General features: G+C 45.1%; 1 protein-coding gene across 1 annotated transcript; it reads left to right on the top strand.

The window, feature by feature from the left end:
- The first annotated feature begins 1,303 nt into the window (after nt 1–1,303).
- LOC120998129 (cytochrome c oxidase subunit 7A2, mitochondrial) lies at nt 1,304–11,719 on the top strand. The gene is made up of 4 exons (XM_040428659.1): nt 1,304–1,426; nt 5,441–5,530; nt 7,064–7,148; nt 11,510–11,719. Exons 1-4 carry the CDS (start codon nt 1,409–1,411, stop codon nt 11,563–11,565), a joined length of 249 nt encoding a protein of 82 aa, XP_040284593.1. The 5' UTR covers nt 1,304–1,408; the 3' UTR covers nt 11,566–11,719.
- The last annotated feature ends 10,384 nt before the right edge of the window (nt 11,720–22,103 follow it).

Raw genomic sequence — 22,103 nt, 5'->3', positions numbered from 1 at the left:
GGGCCCGGGAATTAGCCGGTGCACTCCTCCTACACAACCACGACGTGTGACCGCATCATGCCTGCTGGGGAGTGTAGGAGGAGCGTGCGGGCCCGGGAATCAGCTGGTGCACTTCTCCTACACAACCACAACGTGTGACCGCATCATGCCTGCTGGGGAGTGTAGGAGGAGCGTGCGGGCCCGGGAATCAGCTGGTGCACTCCTCCTACACAACCACGACGTGTGACCGCATCATGCCTGCTGGGGAGTGTAGGAGGAGCGTGCGGGCCCGGGAATTAGCCGGTGCACTCCTCCTACACAACCACGACGTGTGACCGCATCATGCCTGCTGGGGAGTGTAGGAGGAGCGTGCGGGCCCGGGAATCAGCTGGTGCACTCCTCCTACACAACCACGACGTGTGACCGCATCATGCCTGCTGGGGAGTGTAGGAGGAGCGTGCGGGCCCGGGAATTAGCCGGTGCACTCCTCCTACACAACCACGACGTGTGACCGCATCATGCCTGCTGGGGAGTGTAGGAGGAGCGTGCGGGCCCGGGAATCAGCTGGTGCACTCCTCCTACACAACCACGACGTGTGACCGCATCATGCCTGCTGGGGAGTGTAGGATGTGCTCCAGTCATCGGGGGAACCCCTAGGTGAGTTGTGGTTTTTGCTATTTTATTAACGGAAGTGGAACTACCAAAAGAAGGCATAACTACTGTGGGGGCCCAATGTGGTCATATTTACAGTGAAAGGGCCACAATGTGGGCATATCTACAATGAAAGGGGCACCATGTGGGCATATCTAGTGCAAGGGGCAAAATGTGGGCATATCTACAGTGAAAGGGGCACAATGTGGGCATATCTACAATGAAAGGGGCACAATGTAGGCATAACTACAGTGAAAGGAGCACAACGTGGGCATATCTACGGTGAAAGGAGGACAATGTGGGCATATCTACAGTGAAAGGGGCAAAATGTGGGCATATCTACAATGAAAGGGGCACAATGTAGGCATAACTACAGTGAAAGGAGCACAATGTGGGCATATCTACAATGAAAGGGGCACAATGTAGGCATAACTACTGTGAAAGGGGCACAATGTAGGCATAACTACTGTGAAAGGGGCACAATATAATACTGCAGCAGCAGACGTAACGAGAGAGTTAGAGTCTGGGAGCTGGCCGGCCCGCCCCTATCACCATAACGCCCCGTACATACACCGGCGGATTTACAATGTACTAGTACTGAACATGCCCTCTAAATACGCGCTCTGTATATGACCCGGGCACCTGTAGCCCCGCCCTACTCCGGTACCACGTGGTTTAGTGCGCTTTTCCGGCTCGATTCCACTTCCTCTTCCGGTTATCCGGTGTCCTTGTCCTTTTATAGGAGTCGCACAGGGGAGAGTGAGTCAGAAGCGGCATCATGTTCCGTCACCTCCAGGTAACCGAGCGGCTATTACCAGCCGGTACACAGGGCATGGGCAGCTGCCTCGTCTACACATGGACTGTGCTCTGTATGTAGAACTTGTGTCCATGTGCATGCTGCGGGCATGTAATGTGTACGTGCACTTAGCACTTCCTGGCACTGCTGCTGTCAATGTCACCTTCATCTTCTGGAGGAAGCCTTATACCCTCATCTGTATGTTTGTAGGCCTGCGTGTGTTCTGTATGGGCTGAGCGTTTGCTGAATTTTTCACTCATTATGTTTAGTCACTTATGACTCCTGCCAGTTCCTGCATCTCTCTACATCCAGAGTGGTTCCTGCAGTTCTGCCATCTAGCAGTACTGACCATGAGTACACAGGCAGCGGGCGTACTGTCTGTGATCCTGTGGAGCGGGCGTACTGTCTGTGATCCCGTGGAGGAGACGGGCATCGGCGGTACTGTCTGTGATCCCGTGGAGCGGACGGGCATCGGCGGTACTGTCTGTGATCCCGTGGAGCGGACGGGCATCGGCGGTACTGTCTGTGATCCCGTGGAGCGGACGGGCATCGGCGGTACTGTCTGTGATCCCGTGGAGCGGACGGGCATCGGCGGTACTGTCTGTGATCCCGTGGAGCGGACGGGCATCGGCGGTACTGTCTGTGATCCCGTGGAGCGGACGGGCATCGGCGGTACTGTCTGTGATCCCGTGGAGCGGACGGGCATCGGCGGTACTGTCTGTGATCCCGTGGAGCGGACGGGCATCGGCGGTACTGTCTGTGATCCCGTGGAGCGGACGGGCATCGGCGGTACTGTCTGTGATCCCGTGGAGCGGACGGGCATCGGCGGTACTGTCTGTGATCCCGTGGAGCGGACGGGCATCGGCGGTACTGTCTGTGATCCCGTGGAGCGGACGGGCATCGGCGGTACTGTCTGTGATCCCGTGGAGCGGACGGGCATCGGCGGTACTTGTAGAAAAGAAGATGGCTCCGGCAGCATTCCGCAATATCAAAACAGAGATTCTTTATTCGTACCTCGAGACACAATCGGCAACGTTTCGACTGTTCACCAGTCTTTATCAAGCCTAATGACATACATTCTGGTAGGCATATATATACCCCCCACATAAAAAACACACCCCGTTACATCATCAGTACAAATCACTGCACAATAGAATACACATGTTGATGTTACAACTCACAGTTAGTGATATATCTACCGCGCTCGTGTCGTTCACCTCGGCGTTCCAATATCTGCAATGCACAGCCGCGTCTCAATGTATTCGCATACCGAATCGGCGGTACTGTCTGTGATCCCGTGGAGCGGACGGGCATCGGCGGCACTGTCTGTGATCCCGTGGAGCGGACGGGCATCGGCGGCACTGTCTGTGATCCCGTGGAGCGGACGGGCAGTGGCTTAGGCTGGGGTGGTGAGTGAAATAACAACCCCCATGTCTGTTGTGGTGATGTCTATGCATCTTCAGGTTCGGCTTGACATGGATTTATGGTCTTTGATCATAGTAAATAACCTATGAGGGCCACATAGACACTACTATATCACCTATCAGATAAATGTGTATGCCCAGATCATCAAATAGTCAAAACCAAGTATATAGTTAAAAAATATCTATCTTTATTAATATCACATGAAAGTATTAAAAAACATTTAGAAATCCACACAGTACATGAAGGGGCTGGTCAAATGTCGTACTCCGTACATATCAGTCATTTCCTCTATTGGTGACAACATTATATAGGTAGTACAGGGCATTTATATCAGGGGAATAGCACAAATGGCTATAGTATACTTATTGGACCACCTGAATGTAAAAAAAAAAAGGCCCATTAACCACAAGATGTAAGTATCGGTTACATAAAATGCATTATATTGATGATACAGGGGTATATCATAAGTACAAGAGCATAGATAGCTAAAATATACTTGTAAAATATCCTATAAAAAAGCCCATTCAGCACAAAAGGTAAGTACAAATTACATAAAGTGCAGGTGCATATCCAGCCTTAGGGATCCCAAGATCCACCCGGGCGGTGGTGGCCATAACCCCTGGAAACGAGCAGTGTATAATGTCATGGGGAAAATGCCTCCTTTAGCTTCATTCAATATGACCGTCACCAGAGGTCGCACTATGCTTTTCCCAGAAGAGTAAAATACTCCTGACCATTTTTGAGGAGTATTTTTACCCGAGGAGGAGTAGGAAAGTTGCGGTAATTCAAATACGTAATACGTAGGCCTACACTTGCTCACATCTGCGTTGGAGACTCCGTTAGGAGATATTGAAAGACCAGACAAAAAAGCCTTATATGCAGGACCTATTTGTCTGGTAAAAACACAGATCCTGAACGGATCCCATCATAGTCGGCGGAGTCTGTTCAGCTACTTCCCTGTCAGTTAGGCCTACATGTTGTGTGTGTTGTGTTTTATTTATTTTTCTCCCCTGAACTTTGCAGGATGGAAAAAACGTGGTACACTATGCTTTTTTAGTGACTGATGCCACAGTATGGCATCTGTCTGAGGCATTGGTTAATGTATCACAAAAACCCAGCCTTACGTGCCCGATCCAGCACTTCTGTTATTTTTGTTGCTCTTCTCATCCAACGGAGCAGAACAACCGAAATAAATAGCGCTGGTGTGAACGTGGCCTAAAAGGTGGATATTTATGCGGGGGAACCATTACTAATCTAAAGAACATCAGGCAATTATAGCCAAGTGATAAAGTCCAGTCCAATATGGTGGATTTAACCCTGTACTTTATCACTTGGCTATATTGGCCTGCATACACTTCACTACATACATCACACACTGCTGTCACGTTGATGTCCTGGGCTGTTTGTCACCTCTGAGGAGTCCTCTTCAGCTCCCCTGCCGCCATGTTTCCCGGGGTCCTTGTCCAGCGCGCCTGCTCTCCTTGCTGTAGAAACTCCAGGTAGCCGGCCCCTCCTCCTGCCGACTTCCTCAGCTGCAGGGCGCTGTATCGCTCCGGCGCCCGCCCATACCAACCAATAGCAAAGCTCCTTACTGTATGGACCTTTGCTATTGGTCATTTCGGGCACAGGCAGCATCGCTGCGCTGCCCGTGCCGTTCACAGCGCGCCCTGCACTGATGAATGTGAGGGGAAAAGTCTAAGGCGTATTGGTACGCCTTAGACTTTTTCCAGGGAGTAATATGCTTGTACAGGCATTATTGCCACCTCTGACCATCACAGTACATTGATGGGTAGGTCTGTGTTTACATTTGGCACTAGGCATGAGCAAACTTGTGTTTTAAGTTTGGCGTACAAGGTTTTGGTTATCTAAGAATTCTGTTATGGGTGAACTATAACTTATGGTCCGTGGTAGCGGAATCCATAATGGAACTATGTACGCCGAACTTGAAACACAAGTTCGCTCATCCCTATTTGGCACATACGCTGGGAGCTAGAAAAACAACTTCTGTGCTGACCTGCCAGTCTCCGTGGTTACAGACGACAAACAAACCCTGTGTAGTCTGACCATGCAGCCCTTCTCCCTGTTTCTTACTAACCTACATTCAGTATGCAGGCACAGGTCCAAAATACACAAAATGTACGACTAAGACGTTGTAAATGCGCTGATTGGTTTCAGGACTATACATGTAGTGAGTATATTTAGCAACACATCGTGTTCAGAGGTACAGAACTAGTTTTACATCCATTCAGGAGTCCACGTTTTAAGAATAATGAGCTACCTGCCTATTGGGTGCATAGTCTGTAATGTAAAGGGAAACCATTTAATGGAAAAGAGTTTCCAGGGATGACCACTCACTAGGCAGAGGAAACGTGGGAATTGGGTGTTTTCTGGCACAAGGTTCAGTATGGACATCATGTTTAACAAGCAAGGAAAAGGGTGGTCAGCTATGCAAGGTTCAACGCCAACCTTTTGGGTAGCAACCAAATTGACTGAAGTGTTTGGGCCGTGTATAGGAGATACAATGAAGGGATGGGGTTGCTCTCACCCTTTGAGAGAGTTCAGCATTTTGACTTGAGTCTTATGTTTCAGGCCCTCCGTCAGATTTCTCAGCGGACCATCAGCAGCTCCTCCAGGAGGTCACTCCAGAACAAAGTAGCGGAAAAGCAGAAGCTATTTCAGGTAATGACAGCATTTCTGAGTTGAGTGTAACTTGCATTGATTAGTTTCTATCTATCTGCATATATACTAGATGGCCAAACGTATTGGACACCTGACCATCACAACTATTTGTTGGACATCCCATTCCAAAACCATGGGCTATATTAGGCTACTACACACTCACGTTTGGTGCGGACCGTCATGGATCTGCACAGACTGAGCCGTTCAGAAAATACAACCGCATGCCTCCGTTCAGAACGGATCAGTTTGTATTATCTTTAACACAGCCAAGATGGATCCGTCTTACAACACTATTGAAAGTCAATGGGGGACGGATCCATTTTCTTTTGTGCCATATTGTGTCAGAGAAAACTGATCCGTCCCCATTGACTTACATTGTGTGTCAGGACGGATTAGTTTGGCTCAGTGCAGGCAGTGTTTTGGTGTCCGCCTCCAAAGCAGAATGGAGACTGATCGGAGGCAAACTAATGCATTCTGAGCGGATCCTTTTCCATTCAGAATGCATTAGGGCAAAACTGATCCGTTTTGGACCGCTTGTGAGAGCCCTGAACGGATCTCTCAAACGGAAAGCCAAAACGCTAGTGTGAAAGTAGCCTTACAGAGTTGGGCCGCATTTTGCAGCTATAACGGTCTCCACTCTTCTGTAATAATTTGTCACCATTCAGCCAAAAGTGCATTTGTGGGCTGTTGCTTCTAGACACTCCAGCTTCAAAGTAATAGTATTTACAGTTGAGCTGAGCAGATTGAACAGATCATAAATTATACAGACTTGTGGCAAAGTTGGCATCCAGTGATCGTGCCACATCTTGCCTATTTATTTATCTTGCTCACTTATATAGTGCTATACAGGCATTATCATGACTCGCTGTCTCCCAACGGAGCTCGCAATCTAAGTCTTTGGAGTGTGGGAGGAAACCAGAGGAGACCCACGCAAACGCAAGGAGAACATACCGGGCACCAGTGCTAACCACGGAGCCACCACGCTGCCCTGTCTATGGAGAAGTGTGCTTGATTTTATATACCTTTCTGCAGTGTGTGGCTGAAACACCTAAACTTCATCATTGGGAAGATTGTTCACATACTTTTGGCGAATTAGTGAATAACCCAATAATCTTGAAGGTTTTATAGTCCGATCTTAGTTCCTTACCAAGAGATATAATCCCAACTGGTGACCATTCTTTGTGGGGCTTCCAGTAGTTGACCTCCCCATGATAGCCAATGAGACCTACTAAAAGTTTCCCAAAGTGGACCTTTATAATTATGAAGTGTCATGAGTGACAGCCTGGAGTACAGAGTCAACATGGAGGAATCAATAAGGAGTGCGCCAGAACTGTCAACTGTAAATTTTGTTGCAAAATGCCATTTTACTCGCATATGCGGTGGTGTCTAGAGAGGTCATCGCATTTCATTTTTACAAGTGTTATGTTTTAAGATGCATCACATTTGGTGCAAATCCCTGCAACGCAGACTCAAGACTTCAACTGACTTCACAATTTCACCTTGTGATAAATTCCCCCATCTTTTCCCCTGCAGGAGGATAATGGCATTCCAGTTCATCTAAAGGCAGGGACTGGGGATGTTCTGTTGTACAGGCTGACCATGGGCATTACAATCTTCGGTAAGTGACATTATGTTCTCAGTTGTGATCTTAAAGGGGTATTACCCTCACATACAATGGGGGCATATAGCTAGGATTTGCCCCCATTGTCTGATGATAGGTGCAGGTCCCACCTCTGGGCCCGCACCTACAACGAGAACAGAGCGGGGAGAGCTGTGGCTGGGGGACCCCTGCTTACCCAGGGTCTGTCCTCCAGCAAGCACTGCTCCCATAGAAGTGAATGGGAGCGCACCGCGCACGCGCGGCCCCTGCTCCCATTCATTTCTATGGGGTAGACTGAAATGCCTGAGCCAGCTCGGCTATTTTCGCCCGCCCTATAAAAATGAAAGGAGGGCTCATGTGCAGTGCGGCCTACGTTCATTTTGCCTCTGCGTTCTCCTTGTAGGTGGGGGTCCCAGAGGTGGGACCCACACCTATCAGACAATGGGGGCATATTCTAGCGATATGCCCCCATTGTCTGAGATGGCAAAACCCTTTTAACTCCATTATATAAACCTTCTACTTGGTTAGTGTCCAGTCCCTGTTTCTAGAAGGTATTGTGTAGGTAAAACCCACTACGAAACTGAGAGCAGTCTAAAATCCCTGTGCATATATTGTTGGCTACACCAGCTGAGAACTGCAGTCGAATGTGTATGGTGGGCTCCTGACTCTCTTCTGACAGATGATGTGGTGGGGCAGAAGGATTGTGTGAAACGAATTTTTATTTTTTCGCCTGATCGTTTTGTTCTCACAGGAGATATGCTGCTACAAGAGGTGTCAAGTAGTAGCTTTCTCCTCTCTTCTATTGACCACATGTACATGCTTGACCAAACTTAGATTGTGTATGCATGGGGGAGTCGGGAGAGGTGGCACTTGGCCGACAGCTATTGAAGGTGGATGGCCACTTTTAGGAGTTGCTGTCTGCTGCTCCTTTTAATCTATTTAAAACGTCCTGAATCCCATCCATACAAAGCCACCAATATAATGTTTGTGTTGTCCCACTCGCAGCATGGGCACTTATTGATAACCTGCTATGCTGTGGATTACCACGTTGATAAGATATAGTTTGACCTTTTTGTGAATGCAGAGGTTTTCCTTTTCCTTCCCGGCACCATAAAATTTTTATTTTTCCCCTCACATGGAGGTAGGGCTGCAGCTATCGATTATTGTAGTAGTAAAGTATTCTACAGATTAATCCAACGATTAATCGAGTACTCTAATAATAAAAAAACAAATTTAAAAACATTTTATATAAAAACTCATCAGCCCCACTGCCATTAGTCGCTCCCTCTCCAATGCCACCAGCTCCTCCCCCAGTGCCACCAGCTTCCCCATGTCATCAGTTGCTTCCCCTAATTCCAAAGATAGGAGAAGATAATAGGTGGCACTCACCCAGGAGTATGTACAAAATTCCTTTATTTCATCCGGCATACAGGTAAGATGCCGGTCGGGGCATACAGGGGCGGACGGTCATCAAGCATGCACATCGGCGGCGGCTGTTTCGCACAAGACTGTGCTTCTTCAGGCTGTTGCCGCTGTGCATGCTTGATGACCGTCCGCCATCTTACCTGTATCCCGGATGAAATAAAGGAATTTTGTACGTACTGCTGGGTGAGTGCCGCCTATTATCTTCTCCTATCCTTGGAATTTGTGGCTATTGGCTTTTTTGGCATTGCACCACCTGTTTGGCAGTTCCATCTGATCACATTTGTACCTCCTGCACCTGTGTTGCTTGCTAAGGCTGCGGGGATCGACCAGGGGATTTAGGTTGTGCCGCCCAGCCTTTCTTTACTTTGCTCATCAGTTGCTTTCCCTCCCAGTGCCATCAGCTCCCCCCCTCCAATGCCACCAGCTTCCCCCACTGCCATCAGTTCCCCCACTCCCCCCTCCTAGCCATCAGTGCTTAGCCGCAGCGCCAGTGAACTAAAATACTTACCTTTCCTGTAGGGGTGCTGCTGACACTCCAGAGATCTTCCACCCTCCTCTTCATGCGCTGCACTGGAACCTGACGTCACACAGCATCAGGACATATCATCATGTCCTGACGATGTGTGTACATCAGGATCCAGGGCTGGCGGGTGATTGCGGAGTGTGACTAATGGCAAGCTCTTCACTCAGACTCCGTGGTCACATGGCACAAACGAATCATCAGATATTATTTTTTTGAGTCGAGTTAATCGATTCATTTGAGTAATCATTTCAGCCTTACATGGAGGTATGAAGGCTTGTTTTTTGTGGGCAAAGTTATACTTTCTAATGGCACCACTTAATATTGGTTATGATATAGAGAGAGGCTAGTAAAAAATAAATAAAAGTGGGGTAGAATTTTTACGGCATTCCCGATGTGATAAAACTGTCCTATTACCTTCATTCTCTGGGTCAGTACAATTACAGCAATACCACATTTTTATACTCTTTTTTTTTTTTTTTTTTTTTTTTTTTTCTCTTGTTTTTATAAAAATAACTGGAATTTTTTATTTTTATTTTGTAAATTTGTTTATTGAATTTTCCATATACAATACTATTACATAGACGTGTGGACTAGCTTTTCGCTGTCCATATCGCCAGGATCCACAGATTGACAAATAACATGCCACATGCCAATGATCTCACACCACCAACACTCTAATAGATCGCCAGTCAAGTGTGTCTCCAAGAAAATCAACACACCTTTAAAGTGCCCAACCTTTGGCCTTTAGGTACCATTTTGTGTATTTAAACGGTGTTGCAATAAGGTTAATGGCTTCCCTGTCGTGAGACGCTATTATAAACTTCTTCCATTTTTTTGAAAAAAGGGGCCCTTTTGGTAACCTTATGTTGCAGGGCATACGTTCTATCATGATGCATATATAAAGCCAACTGGAGCAGCGTTCGCTTTGCCACCAGAAGCAACGCCACCAGAAGCAACGCCACCACAAATAATGGGAAGGAACCAGCCTCAGGGGCCGCGTAAAACAATAAGACCTTGGGCTGCAATGGTAATTCAACCCCCCAGATCTCTCAGATATAAGCTATTATGTTTGCCCAGAAAGAAATGCTTGAGGGGCATTGCCACATGCAATGGTAAAAGTCCGCTGCTGAGAGAGAACATTTAGGGCATGCTACCAATCGGTGTGGGGCTGCGGGAGGAATTATTTTAATTTTAATTTTTTTTTTCTTTGAATCGCCATATTCTGACCCCACCTTTTTTTTAATATTTTTACATTAGTTTTTTTTTGTGGGACAATCTATAGTTTTTATATATTTTTGGGCTGGGTATAGCTTTTTTTTTATCACAAACTTTTTAGGAAGGTGAATCGGTCGTTTTGAAACTTCCTCCCCTCCTGTAAAGGCGTCCACCATATGGATGAATACATTTATATTTTAAAGGGGTTGTCTGGGTTCAGAGCTGAACCCGGACATACCCTTATTTTTCACCCAGGCAGCCCCCCTAAGGCTAGCATCGGAGCATCTTGTGCTCCGATGCGCTCCCTTGACCTGTGCTAAATCGCGCAGGGCACGGGTTCTTTTGTGGTGTTTTTTTTTTTTTTTTTTAATAACACACTGCCGGGCGGAAACTTCCGCCCGGCAGTGTGTTCGGTAACTTCACCGGCTCTGATGGGCGGGCTTTAGCGCTGCCCTAGCCGTTTTACTGACGTCACCGTGCTTCCTGGCAGCCCCATGGAGAGCCCCGGCACGTCACCAGATCTCCAAAAAATGCCTTTGCCCTGTGCGATTTAGCGCAGGGCAAAGGAGAGCATCGGAGCATGAACTGCTCCGATCCTCCTGTCAGGGGGGCTGCCGGGGTGAAAATGGAGGTATGTCCGGGTTCAGCTTTGAACCCGGACAACCCCTTTAATAGTTCGGGCATTTTGAGATGCTGTGATGCCAGGGATCTTTATTAATTTTTTTATTTTTTTTTAATATGGGAAGGAGGTGATTTGAACTTCACACTCTCCACAAATCTGAAAGTTATGCCCTGCCCTGTGGATAGGTTATAACTTGTTATAACCAGAATACGCCTTTAAAGACCCGACTTTTTCTGTACATGTACAGCGGATGTCGGTAAGGGATTAAGATTTGCTAAAATAAGCAGTGTTTTAAAGCCAGATCAAAAGGGCTAACAGTTTCAATGTGGGCATGTGTAGGTACCTTCCATCCCCGAAATGATAGTCTCATGGTTGACGACTTGTTCTCCATCTCCTGTCTGTCATTCAGCATTCTGGACCAGTCAGCTTGCATATCATTTTCCCACCGTTAGAAATCAGTTTTACCTACAATGAATGCCAGCATGTGGTTCCTCTTACCTCTGAATTCCCATTTACAACTAGGTGTTCCATTCATAACTAACTTGTATTTTGTTGTGAAATAAATTCTAAAATCTTTTTTCTTTCTCTCTCCAGGAACTGGTTACGCTTTGTTTGAGATTGTGAAGGCGTCCTTTCCCAAAAAGAATTAATTCCAGCTTCTATAATTTCCAAATCTGTCCAGTTCTATGTGATTCTTCAGGGATTCTTCTGTCCTTGTCATAAAGACCTCATTAAGTGATGGGAACAATATTTATTAAAATGTACTGTACAAGCTGCTATTAATAAAGCAGTTTTACATTACTATTATCTGTGTGGTTTACTGGGTGTGTAAAATGTCTCTTTAGGTGTACCTTCACTAGATGCTGTAAGTACAAGGTGAGTATGGTGGCACGCCATCCAAACTGGAAGCCCGAGTGGGTCTGCAGAAGATCTCCAAACACCGCTGTGTCAAGCTTGTAGCGTCAAACTCAAGATCTTAACTCTCACCAGACTACAGCGCTGTGTGGGCGGTTCTCACAAACCGTTGTTATGATATAGTGATGGCACAGGATCTTGCGGGTGCCAGCTCATCTGACAAGCCTTTCAACAGCCTGATTGCAGTCGTTCAAATCCTTAGATGCTGTCAGAAGTAACCACAGCACCTAAAGGCCTCTTTCACACGGGCGTTTTGGGAAAAGGTGCGTTGCGGGAACATGTGCGATTTTATTTATTTTTTTCGCGCGAGTGCAAAACATTGTAATGCGTTTTGCACGCACAGAAGTTCGGGCTTGGGATCGGTGTTCTGTAGATTGTATTATTTCCCCTTATAACATGGTTATAAGGGAAAATAATAGCATTCTGAATACAGAATGCATACTAAAATAGCGCTGGAGGGGTTATTAAAAAAAAATTAAATTATTTAACTCACCTTAATCCACTTGCTTGAGCAGCCGGCATCTCTTCTGTCTTCATCTTAGCTGTGTGCAGGAAAAGAACCTGTGGTGATGTCACTCCGGTCATCACATGGTCCGTCACATGATCTTTTACCATGGTGATGGATCATGTGATGACCGGAGTGACGTCACCACAGGTCCTGTTCCTGCACACAGCTAAGATGAAGACAGAAGAGAAGCCGGGCTGCGTGAGCAAGTGGATTAAGGTGAGTTAAATTTATTTATTTTTTATAACCGCTCCAGCGCTTTTTTACTATGCATTCTGTATTCAGAATGCTATTTCCCCTTATAACCAAAACAATGGCCGTGTGCATGAGGCCTTAACTGTTAAAATTGCCTCATCTTAGTGAGTAAAGGGTCTAACGATACAGGTGAAACTCAAAAAATTAGAATATCGGGCAAAGTTCATTTATTTCAGTAATGCAACTTAAAATGTGAAACTAACCTATGAGATAGACTCATTACATGCAAAGTGAGATATTTCAAGCCTTTATTTGTTATAATTTGGATGATTATGGCTTACAGCTTATGAAACCCCAAAGTCACAATTTTGAGGTCCCCTTTGCTCAGGGGGTATGGATTATTTAGCTGACTAGAGTGTGACACTTTGAGCCTAGACTATTGAACCTTTTCACTATATTCTAATTTTAAGCTGCTTTAATGCAATTCCTTTTAATTAGCATTATTGAAATAAATGGACTTTTGTACGATATTCAAATTTTTTGAGTTTTACATGTAAATGTGATATTTTTATTTTTAATAATTGGTATAAATTTAAGTGTAATTCTGCTTTCTCATTATGAAGTCTTGTGGGTAGATTTAGGATATCATTATTTTAAAATGCTGTAACATGTGGAGAAAATAGTCTAAAAACGCTCCTGTATCCGTAAATACTTTAGGTTTGAGGGGAGATGCATTTCCAGCAAGCTCTTTTCACCCTTCAGTTATTCTGTGGTTAGCTCAGGAAGATTAGCAACATCTTGGAAAAATTCCAGCCACCAAGTATTTTGTGCCCACAAGAATGTTTATGGGCAGCCACTTAATGGCTGGAAATATTGACGCCCAAAATGCTTCTTCAGCTTTTTCCGATGGGAAAAATTGAAATCATAGTAATATCTGGTATTCACAATCGTGTTACAGACAATGGACTTGTAGCATGTAGTATATATATTTAATGAAAATTGAAAATCCATTTGGACATCCATCAGCGACTGTATAAAGGTCCCTTTACATGGGATGATGTTCCTTTCCGACAACCTGCTGCTCGCTGGTGGTGGAGACCGCTGCTATTACTGTACATGCAGCAATCTCCTCCAGAGTATGGGGAGGAGATAGCTAATGCCATCACGTATCCCCATACAGAATCGGATTAACGGATAAACAAGCGTTTCGCTCATTCATCGAGTAATCAGCAGTACATTTACACCGCCATGTTCCTATGAACACTCCGCGATTATCTTTAACTTTTAGGATTCTCGGTCGGTGTGAAGGGCCCTTATGTATTGGAATTCCATGTACTTCAGCTAGAATTTGTATACCTTTATGCATAAAGGGGGTCATTTATGAGTAGATATACGCCAAAAATTGGTGTATATCTGTTGCAGATTTGGTTGCAAAGTGGATATGAAGCCGAATCTGCAACTTCTTCCCCTTCCAGGCCATGTACGCCAATTCCAAAAAAAAAAAAGGGCCATGGGTGTTGGCGGGGTAGGGGGTGGGTGGCACCTCTACATTAACTTGTAGCAGGGTTATTAAGGCCGGCATCTAAAATGCCGGGTCTTAATAAATGACTCCAAAGGTGTTTAGCCAACAAATTAAAATAAAAAATACCTGGAGTAATGCACTGCATTAAGTATATCAGTTCAAAAATGCTGTGTGATTTCCAACCATATTTTTTCTCTTTTTTTAATGCACAAATCCGGAGGACTTTACCCTTCACTTTTTGTGGGTGGGCAGCAGCTTGTCAAATGAGACAATCTCCTGCATAGAGAAATAGTCCCTCACACACTGCTCCATTCCACTAACAAAGCACTATTTCTTATGTATTTTATGTGCTGATATTCCTCAGTGCTTTACAGACATTAACTTCACTCACTTCCCCCAGTGGAGCTCACAAGTTCCCTATCAGTCTGTCTTTGGAGTGTGTGAGGAAACCGGGGAACCCGCAGGAAACCCACGCAAACACGGGAAGAACATACAAACTCTTGATTGAACCTAAGACCCCAGTGCTAACCACTGAGCCACCGTGCTGCCTGCAATATGCCCCCCTCCTCCCCCATTTTTTCCCACTGTCTAGATATATGAAGATAGAAATATAGCTAAATAAGATATTAAGCATGCCAGTCCACCACTGAATGCAGGAGAAGGTGGATGATGATTTTGATCACAGGAGAAACAGCAGGGGGCACTATGTATATTGCAATGATACTTCATTTGAAATGACCTATTCCAGTGATGGCGAACCTTTTACAGACCGAGTGCCCAAACCCACTAATTTATCACAAAGTGCCAACATGGCAATTTAACCTGAATACCAGTACAGTATTTCTTCCATGTACTTTATCATTTAGCTATAACACCCTGCCTACATTCGATGCGCTCCCTGTGCCGCTCATAGCGCGCCCTGCGCTGATGAATGGCTGGAAAAGTCTAAGGCATACTGGCACACCATAGACTTTTTCCAGGATGCGGATGCCCACCCGTGCCATAGGTTCGCCCCCACTACCCTATTCATTGCAGAGTAAGACTTTTTGGGGTATATCCCCTTTCCAGAGTCATAGCAAACAATTATTTTTTGTGTGATGAAAGGTTATACATTTATTCCAGTATACTTTATGTATCAATGTATTATTGTTTTTAAGATCTCTGCTTACAGTCATTCAATAGGAAACTTCCTATTTTTAAACAGGTTCTCAAAGTTGCACAAAATTAAATAAAAATATATTGCTGTGTGGGTGTTCCCCCCTGTTCTCTGGTCCCTGGTCCATCTTGACAGCGGTGGCTCACCTCAGCCAGTGATTGGTAGCGTGCGCGTCTCCTGACATTTCCTGTGTGTCGAGTCAGGACCAAGAGGTGTTGAAGAGGCGAAAAACGTTGGAATAGGCACCGGGGAAGGGGGATCAACGAGGTGAAGTATGCTTTTATTTTTTCATTTTTGTTGTACATCACTGTTAGCCTGTTTAAAATGTCAAATCCACCACATTTTTCACCCTTCGCATCGTTACTAGGACTGTATGAGTTTTTAGCTTCCAAATATAAGCAGAAATGGTCACAATCACTGAGGTTCGTGTGAATAAAACTACTGCTGACATAAACATCTCACCACTTCATGTTCGTTTTCTTAACACTACTGGAAAATAACTGTAATACGATTTGGTTTCTATGGGTAACTGGTAGATCTAGAATGCACTTTTCTAAAATATTACCTTTACAGGGGGATACAATAAATATTTCAGCCCATTATAGGCCCTTATAGTCAAACAATTACTCAGTAGCAGATGGACCTATGAGAAACACTACCTAATAACAGCTACCATTGTTGTAAAACCCAACCACATACTTAGCAATCTGCTAACATGAGCTGGATGCAATATAAAAAATGTTTATCATTATTTTCCCATTGCCTGCTGGTATGCCATGATAAATGACTGTTAGTAAACTTGTGGCTTTTTGCTTTCTTATGTTGCTTACATAAGAGTGTTATTGGTATTGTCATTAAGTTTGTTAATGTTTATGTGACTCTGGCCAGAGATGGAGCAGCCGTTCCAAAGTCCTGAATTGACAGTCTGATTACCCAAAAAGTTTATAAACACCATTCACATTCACAAGAAAGAAGTCAGATCTTTGTGTAAATAACTGATTGTGTGTAGGAAAAGGCCAAAAAGCCAGGATTAAAGGAAAATAATGCTGAGCACAAAACACTGATTAGAATTTTTCGAAAATGCAAATTAATCCAAATCTCTTTATGGGAACAGTACATTCTTTGGCTATTTTTAGAGCTTTTGAGAACATTCCACAATAAGTTAAGCCATAGCATGAAGATTATCTACAAAATGTTTGTCCGCGTAATATTTGAGAGCATCACCATACACTGATAAAACGCTATGGACGCCTTTGACGTGGAAAATACACTGCTCAAAAAAATAAAGGGAACACTTAACCAACACAATGTAACTCCAAGTCAATCACACTTCTGTGAAATCAAACTGTCCACTTAGGAAGCAACACTGAGTGACAATCAATTTCACATGCTGTTGTGCAAATGGGATAGACAACAGGTGGAAATTATAGGCAATTAGCAAGACACCCCCAATAAAGGAGTGGTTCTGCAGGTGGTGACCACAGACCGCTTCTCAGTTCCTATGCTTCCTGGCTGATGTTTTGGTCACTTTTGAATGCTGGCGGTGCTTTCACTCTAGTGGTAGCATGAGACGGAGTCTACAACCCACACAAGTGGCTCAGGTAGTGCAGCTTATCCAGGATGGCACATCAATGCGAGCTGTGGCAAGAAGGTTTGCTGTGTCTGTCAGCGTAGTGTCCAGAGCATGGAGGCGCTACCAGGAGACAGGTAGACCCTCTTCTCATTTGGATTTCGGCACCATGTACTTTACGGCCGGTAGCTCTGTATCATAGGAGCTTCACCATTTGATAACATTTTCACACTGGGATTGAATATCAGTTACACCTATCATGGGTATTATTTTTGATGCCCTTTACTGCGCATTTTCACAATTCATCAGTTTGTGACACCGGCGCCCTCTGATACTTCAGAGATTTGAAGTTTGCACGAGTTCATCCTACCTCACTTTCCAGTGACCGTATGTACCTCGCCATTTGGCTTCGATCTATCGATTTATTTATTCACTTATATCAGTCTTGGGTCTGGTGTTTTCTACGTAATTTTCAAAACGCATATATAAATTACACATTATTATTGGACAGGGCCTGTGTTATCTAGTTTGGGCTCCTTTACCTACCTCGTATTACCCCCTGATGATCCCACTTTGTGGGTGAAACGCGTCGGGATTGGATTTGTATCTTTTTGTGTATCATTAAACCATCATATTAGTTTCTCTTTGTGTGTATGTTTGTCTGCGTATTTTAACCAGTAGGTGCACCCTGTACCTCCTGGCAAATTGTCACGAGGGTTTGATACAGTGGACACCTCTTTTTTCTCTACTTTTTCTATATATATATATATTTTTTTTGTGCTAGTCATCCGTTGAGGGGCCACTTGGACATCATTATCTCCTTACCTGTCACCTTATCAGGGTTAGACAGGAGTTTCAGGTTAGGCACGGGGACAGGGAGTCCCCACCATTAGGAGACGTCCCTGGGCTGAGGACCAGAGCAGGGTAGCAGTGGTAGGGATATCTTCCCCATCACTTACCCGGTATGTCCTATCAGGCTGTGGTCCACTCGACTGACTATACAGAGGTTTATATTTATATTTTTTCTCATTAAACTTAGTCATCTATTATTTTAGTAGGGTATAATTGCTGGACTTGTTGCTTTTCTTAATACTACCCTTATTTTCTATAAAGTGATATTATTCCTGCTGGACTATGCTTCCTGGCTGATGTTTTGGTCACTTTTGAATGCTGGCGGTGCTTTCACTCTAGTGGTAGCATGAGACGGAGTCTACAACCCACACAAGTGGCTCAGGTAGTGCAGCTTATCCAGGATGGCACATCAATGCGAGCTGTGGCAAGAAGGTTTGCTGTGTCTGTCAGCGTAGTGTCCAGAGCAAGGAGGCGCTACCAGGAGACAGGCCAGTACATCAGGAGACGTGGAGGAGGCCGTAGGAGGGCAACAACCCAGCAGCAGGACCGCTACCTCCGCCTTTGTGCAAGGAGGAACAGGAGGAGCACTGCCAGAGCCCTGCAAAATGACCTCCAGCAGGCCACAAATGTGCATGTGTCTGCTCAAACGGTCAGAAAAAGACTCCATGAGGGTGATATGAGGGCCCGACGTCCACAGGTGGGGGTTGTGCTTACAGCCCAACAACGTGCAGGACGTTTGGCATTTGCCAGAGAACACCAAGATTGGCAAATTCGCCACTGGCGCCCTGTGCTCTTCACAGATGAAAGCAGGTTAACACTGAGCACATGTGACAGACTTGACAGAGTCTGGAGACGCCGTGGAGAACGTTCTGCTGCCTGCAACATCCTCCAGCATGACCGGTTTGGCATTGGGTCAATAATGGTGTCGGGTGGCATTTCTTTGGAGGGCCGCACAGCCCTCCATGTGCTCGCCAGAGGTAGCCTGACTGCCATTAGGTACCGAGATGAGATCCTCAGACCCCTTGTGAGACCATATGCTGGTGCGGTTGACCCTGGGTTCCTCATAATGCAAGACAATGCTAGACCTCATGTGGCTGGAGTGTGTCAGCAGTTCCTGCAAGACGAAGGCATTGATGCTATGGACTGGCCCGCCCGTTCCCCAGACCTGAATCCAATTGAGCACATCTGGGACATCATGTCTCGCTCTATCCACCAACATCACGTTGCACCACAGACTGTCCAGGAGTTGGCAGATGCTTTAGTCCAGGTCTGGGAGGAGATCCCTTAAGGAGACCGTCCGCCACCTCATCAGGAGCATGCACAGGCGTTTTAGGGAGGTCATACAGGCACGTGGAGGCCACACACACTACTGAGCCTCATTTTGACTTGTTTTAAGGACATTACATCAAAGTTGGATCAGCCTGTAGTGTGTTTTTCCACTTTAATTTTGAGTGTGACTCCAAATCCAGACCTCCATGGGTTAAAAAATTTGATTTCCATTTTTTAATTTTTGTGTGATTTTGTTGTCAGCACATTCAACTATGTAAAGAACAAAGTATTTCAGAAGAATATTTAATTAATTCAGATCTAGGATGTGTTATTTTTGTGTTCCCTTTATTTTTTTGAGCAGTGTATGATGTTGGTGGTAAAACAAAGTTGCAGTAAATTTCAGTCTGCGATCTTCACTCCTCCATCCACTGATATGCAGTCTGAAACGTGCTCCTACTGTAGTTTCAGACTTTTTTTTTGTTCTGTTTGGTTTGCATTAGGCTTCATTCACCTTTCCATGTCCGTTTTATGTCTATGAAAAAATCAGTCCATGTTTCATCCTCGAAGATATCCGTGTGTCTGTTTTTTGCCCTTCGTGTGTCATCCATAATCCATGAACAGAGCTCAGCTGAAAATGAATTTCAAAAGCATCTCCTATCAGTGGTAAGTGAAAAATGAACCAAACACGGATGCCATCCATGTCTGTTTGACGTCTATGGCTATGTTTACCCATCGCTACAGCGCCGTACATGTACTGTGCTGGTAGCGAAAGGGTTAAAGAGAGTCTGTCAGCAGGTCTGTTGATAAAACTGCTGGCATGCCTCTATCACCACTTTTAATCCAACTAGTTATGTAAAAATTTGCAATGGAAGGGCATCTGAGTAGACTCCCAGACTGCAGTGCTCCAGGCTCAGTGTATGAGGCCCTCCACTGCCCCTACCCTCTGTGAGTGATGGCTATAATTTAAGGCAGAGTGGAGGCCATGGAGCTGCTCATAACTTCAGCCTGTAGCACTGCAGCTGGCATGCTTGTGGGAGCTATTTCTGTTGTCAGTTAATTTTTAAATCTCTTCTTGGATTATAAGCAGTAACAGACGTATGTATTACCTCCCGTCCCCTGCCCCTAACTATATCTTTCAGCATTTTTGCATGGACAAAACTGCTGACAAGCTCCTTTTTAATTAACTGTTCTAAAACATGGTTGCTATTTTTGATGCAATATTATGTCAGCTGCTTCTTATTTATTTCCTGTTTCTGTTCAAGTAAATACTAAATAACCCCAACATCCTTGCTATCTCCAAAGATACCAAATCCAAACATCAGAAAGAAAGATCATGAGGAATGAAATATGAGAAAAAGCAAAGTGTGGGCAAGAAAGAAAAAATAAGAATAGAAGGGACAAAGTAAAGTTAAGTAGCCAAAATGTTGGAGATGTCCAGCATGTTTAGGTAGTCATCTTCTAAAGTGTCTACCCATCTCTCCTGGATTGAGAGGTCGTGAGGCTGACCAGCATAGTCCATATTGCCTTGCAGGAGTTAATGGTAAAGATTGTGCTATAACTGAAGTAGTCTCCATTCTCACAAACTGTGTTTTGTTTAATTAATCTCTGTCATTCAAAAAGAAAGTAAAAATGAAATTTGGCAGTGCACTTAGATCCTTATGTGCAGTACCCTTGTGGAGCCTTTCCCTTGACAGCCCAGATGTTTTTGCTTGAGATCTGTCTAACTAAATCTTGACAGAAAATTATTATCATTGCTTGCCATGTTGCATGGTGTTACAGCGGCCGCTGCTGCTCTGGTGCACTTACCTGGAGGACCAGACCCACCTACCGCAGTGTTCATTTGGGCGGGCCAGCCGCCAGGCCAGCTATGTCTCTCCAAGCAGAATGAGGCCTGCTTGCCGGTAAGGTCTCCACTCTTCTGCCTGTAGGGCACACACGTTCCCTCTGGCTTGCTTGGGCGCACCCTATTATTCTCAAGTCAATGCCTGGCAACCCTGGGGTACTTCAAACAACTTCCCCAGAAGTGTGCCTTTGGCAACATACAGTCCTGTGGCTTCTTCTTGAAGTCCTTCATCACAACAGAACAAAATTATGCTATTGGTGACAGAAAATTGCTAGCAATAAAGTTTGCTCTTGAATAGTGGCATCATCTGCTGGAGGGTTCTTGTCATCCTCTCATTATTTACACTGCCCACAATAATTTAACTTACCTGCTGTCAGCTCAAAATCTTAATCTTTGCCAAGCTCGGTGGTCACTGTTTTGCATTTCCTGTATATCTGTCTGGCGTACAAAAATACCAAGACTGATGCATTCTCCCATTCTTTTGAGCCTGCTTATTGTACAGAGGAGCCTCGGCACATTATTGATCCTGCTCACATAATTTCTGTTCCTCCAGTTTAGCTGAAGTACATTCTACCTGGCAGAACATTTGTCCCTGTGTCCAGGAGAAAACAGGTCCTTGTCTGGGAACATCGCTCCAAAGTTGCTGTTTATTCTTGTTTTTGCAAAACAGCAAATTTGATTACTCAATGTTATTGGTGGTCCACAATGTCTAGAGACTTTGTTGCTGCTTACTCTACCTGTGCCCAAAACAAGTATACTAAACAAAAACTTTCCAGTCTTCTTCACCCCTTGCCTGTGTGTCAAGTTCCCTCAGGTGACTGATGTCAGGAAATCAAGAAGATTGGCTGAACGTGGAGGAATCTAACCGCCTCCTTGATTTCTCTTGATTCAGTGTTGATAAGGTTAATGACCACTTCCCTTTTCTCAGCTGTTGCTCAGTGGTCATCACTTCTACCCTTTATAGTCTGACCCCACCCTTCTGACTATGCGGTAGATAGCTTCCTTTGAGTTTGGCTGAGCTGGTGCGAGTTTGTCTCAGAAGTTAAGTGTCCCGTTTGTTTATGTTTGTTATATTCCCTGTTGTTTGTATCTGGGCCTGAGACAGAGGCTTCCATTCGTCCATCTGGGGAGGAATGGGTTGTCTCTGGTCCTAACCTTTTTCCAGGGTCTTATAGGTATATAGAGGCCTAGGTATTCAGCATATGAATATTCCTACCTTCAGGGTCTATTCATATTGATAGATAGTTAGGGCCCGGATTAGGGTTGGTTAGGAGGTGACCTGTTTCTTTCCTAGTTTCCAGGCCCAGTTACTGTTCCCCTTCCCTCCAGTGTTCAGTGTGGAGTTTTCCCCCCACACTGAT

The sequence above is a fragment of the Bufo bufo genome, chromosome 4 (assembly GCF_905171765.1).
Source record: "Bufo bufo chromosome 4, aBufBuf1.1, whole genome shotgun sequence".
In the NCBI taxonomy this organism is placed as follows: domain Eukaryota; kingdom Metazoa; phylum Chordata; class Amphibia; order Anura; family Bufonidae; genus Bufo; species Bufo bufo.
Note: the sequence above shows the minus strand (reverse complement) of the source record. Positions and strands in the feature narration are given on the sequence as shown.

What these genes read in the sequence shown, in the direction of transcription:
- LOC120998129 (XM_040428659.1), top strand. An exon ending in AAAAGCAGAAGCTATTTCAG is followed by an intron (nt 5,531 to 7,063) that starts GTAATGACAGCA and finishes TTTCCCCTGCAG; the next exon opens with GAGGATAATGGCATTCCAGT. An exon ending in CATGGGCATTACAATCTTCG is followed by an intron (nt 7,149 to 11,509) that starts GTAAGTGACATT and finishes TTCTCTCTCCAG; the next exon opens with GAACTGGTTACGCTTTGTTT.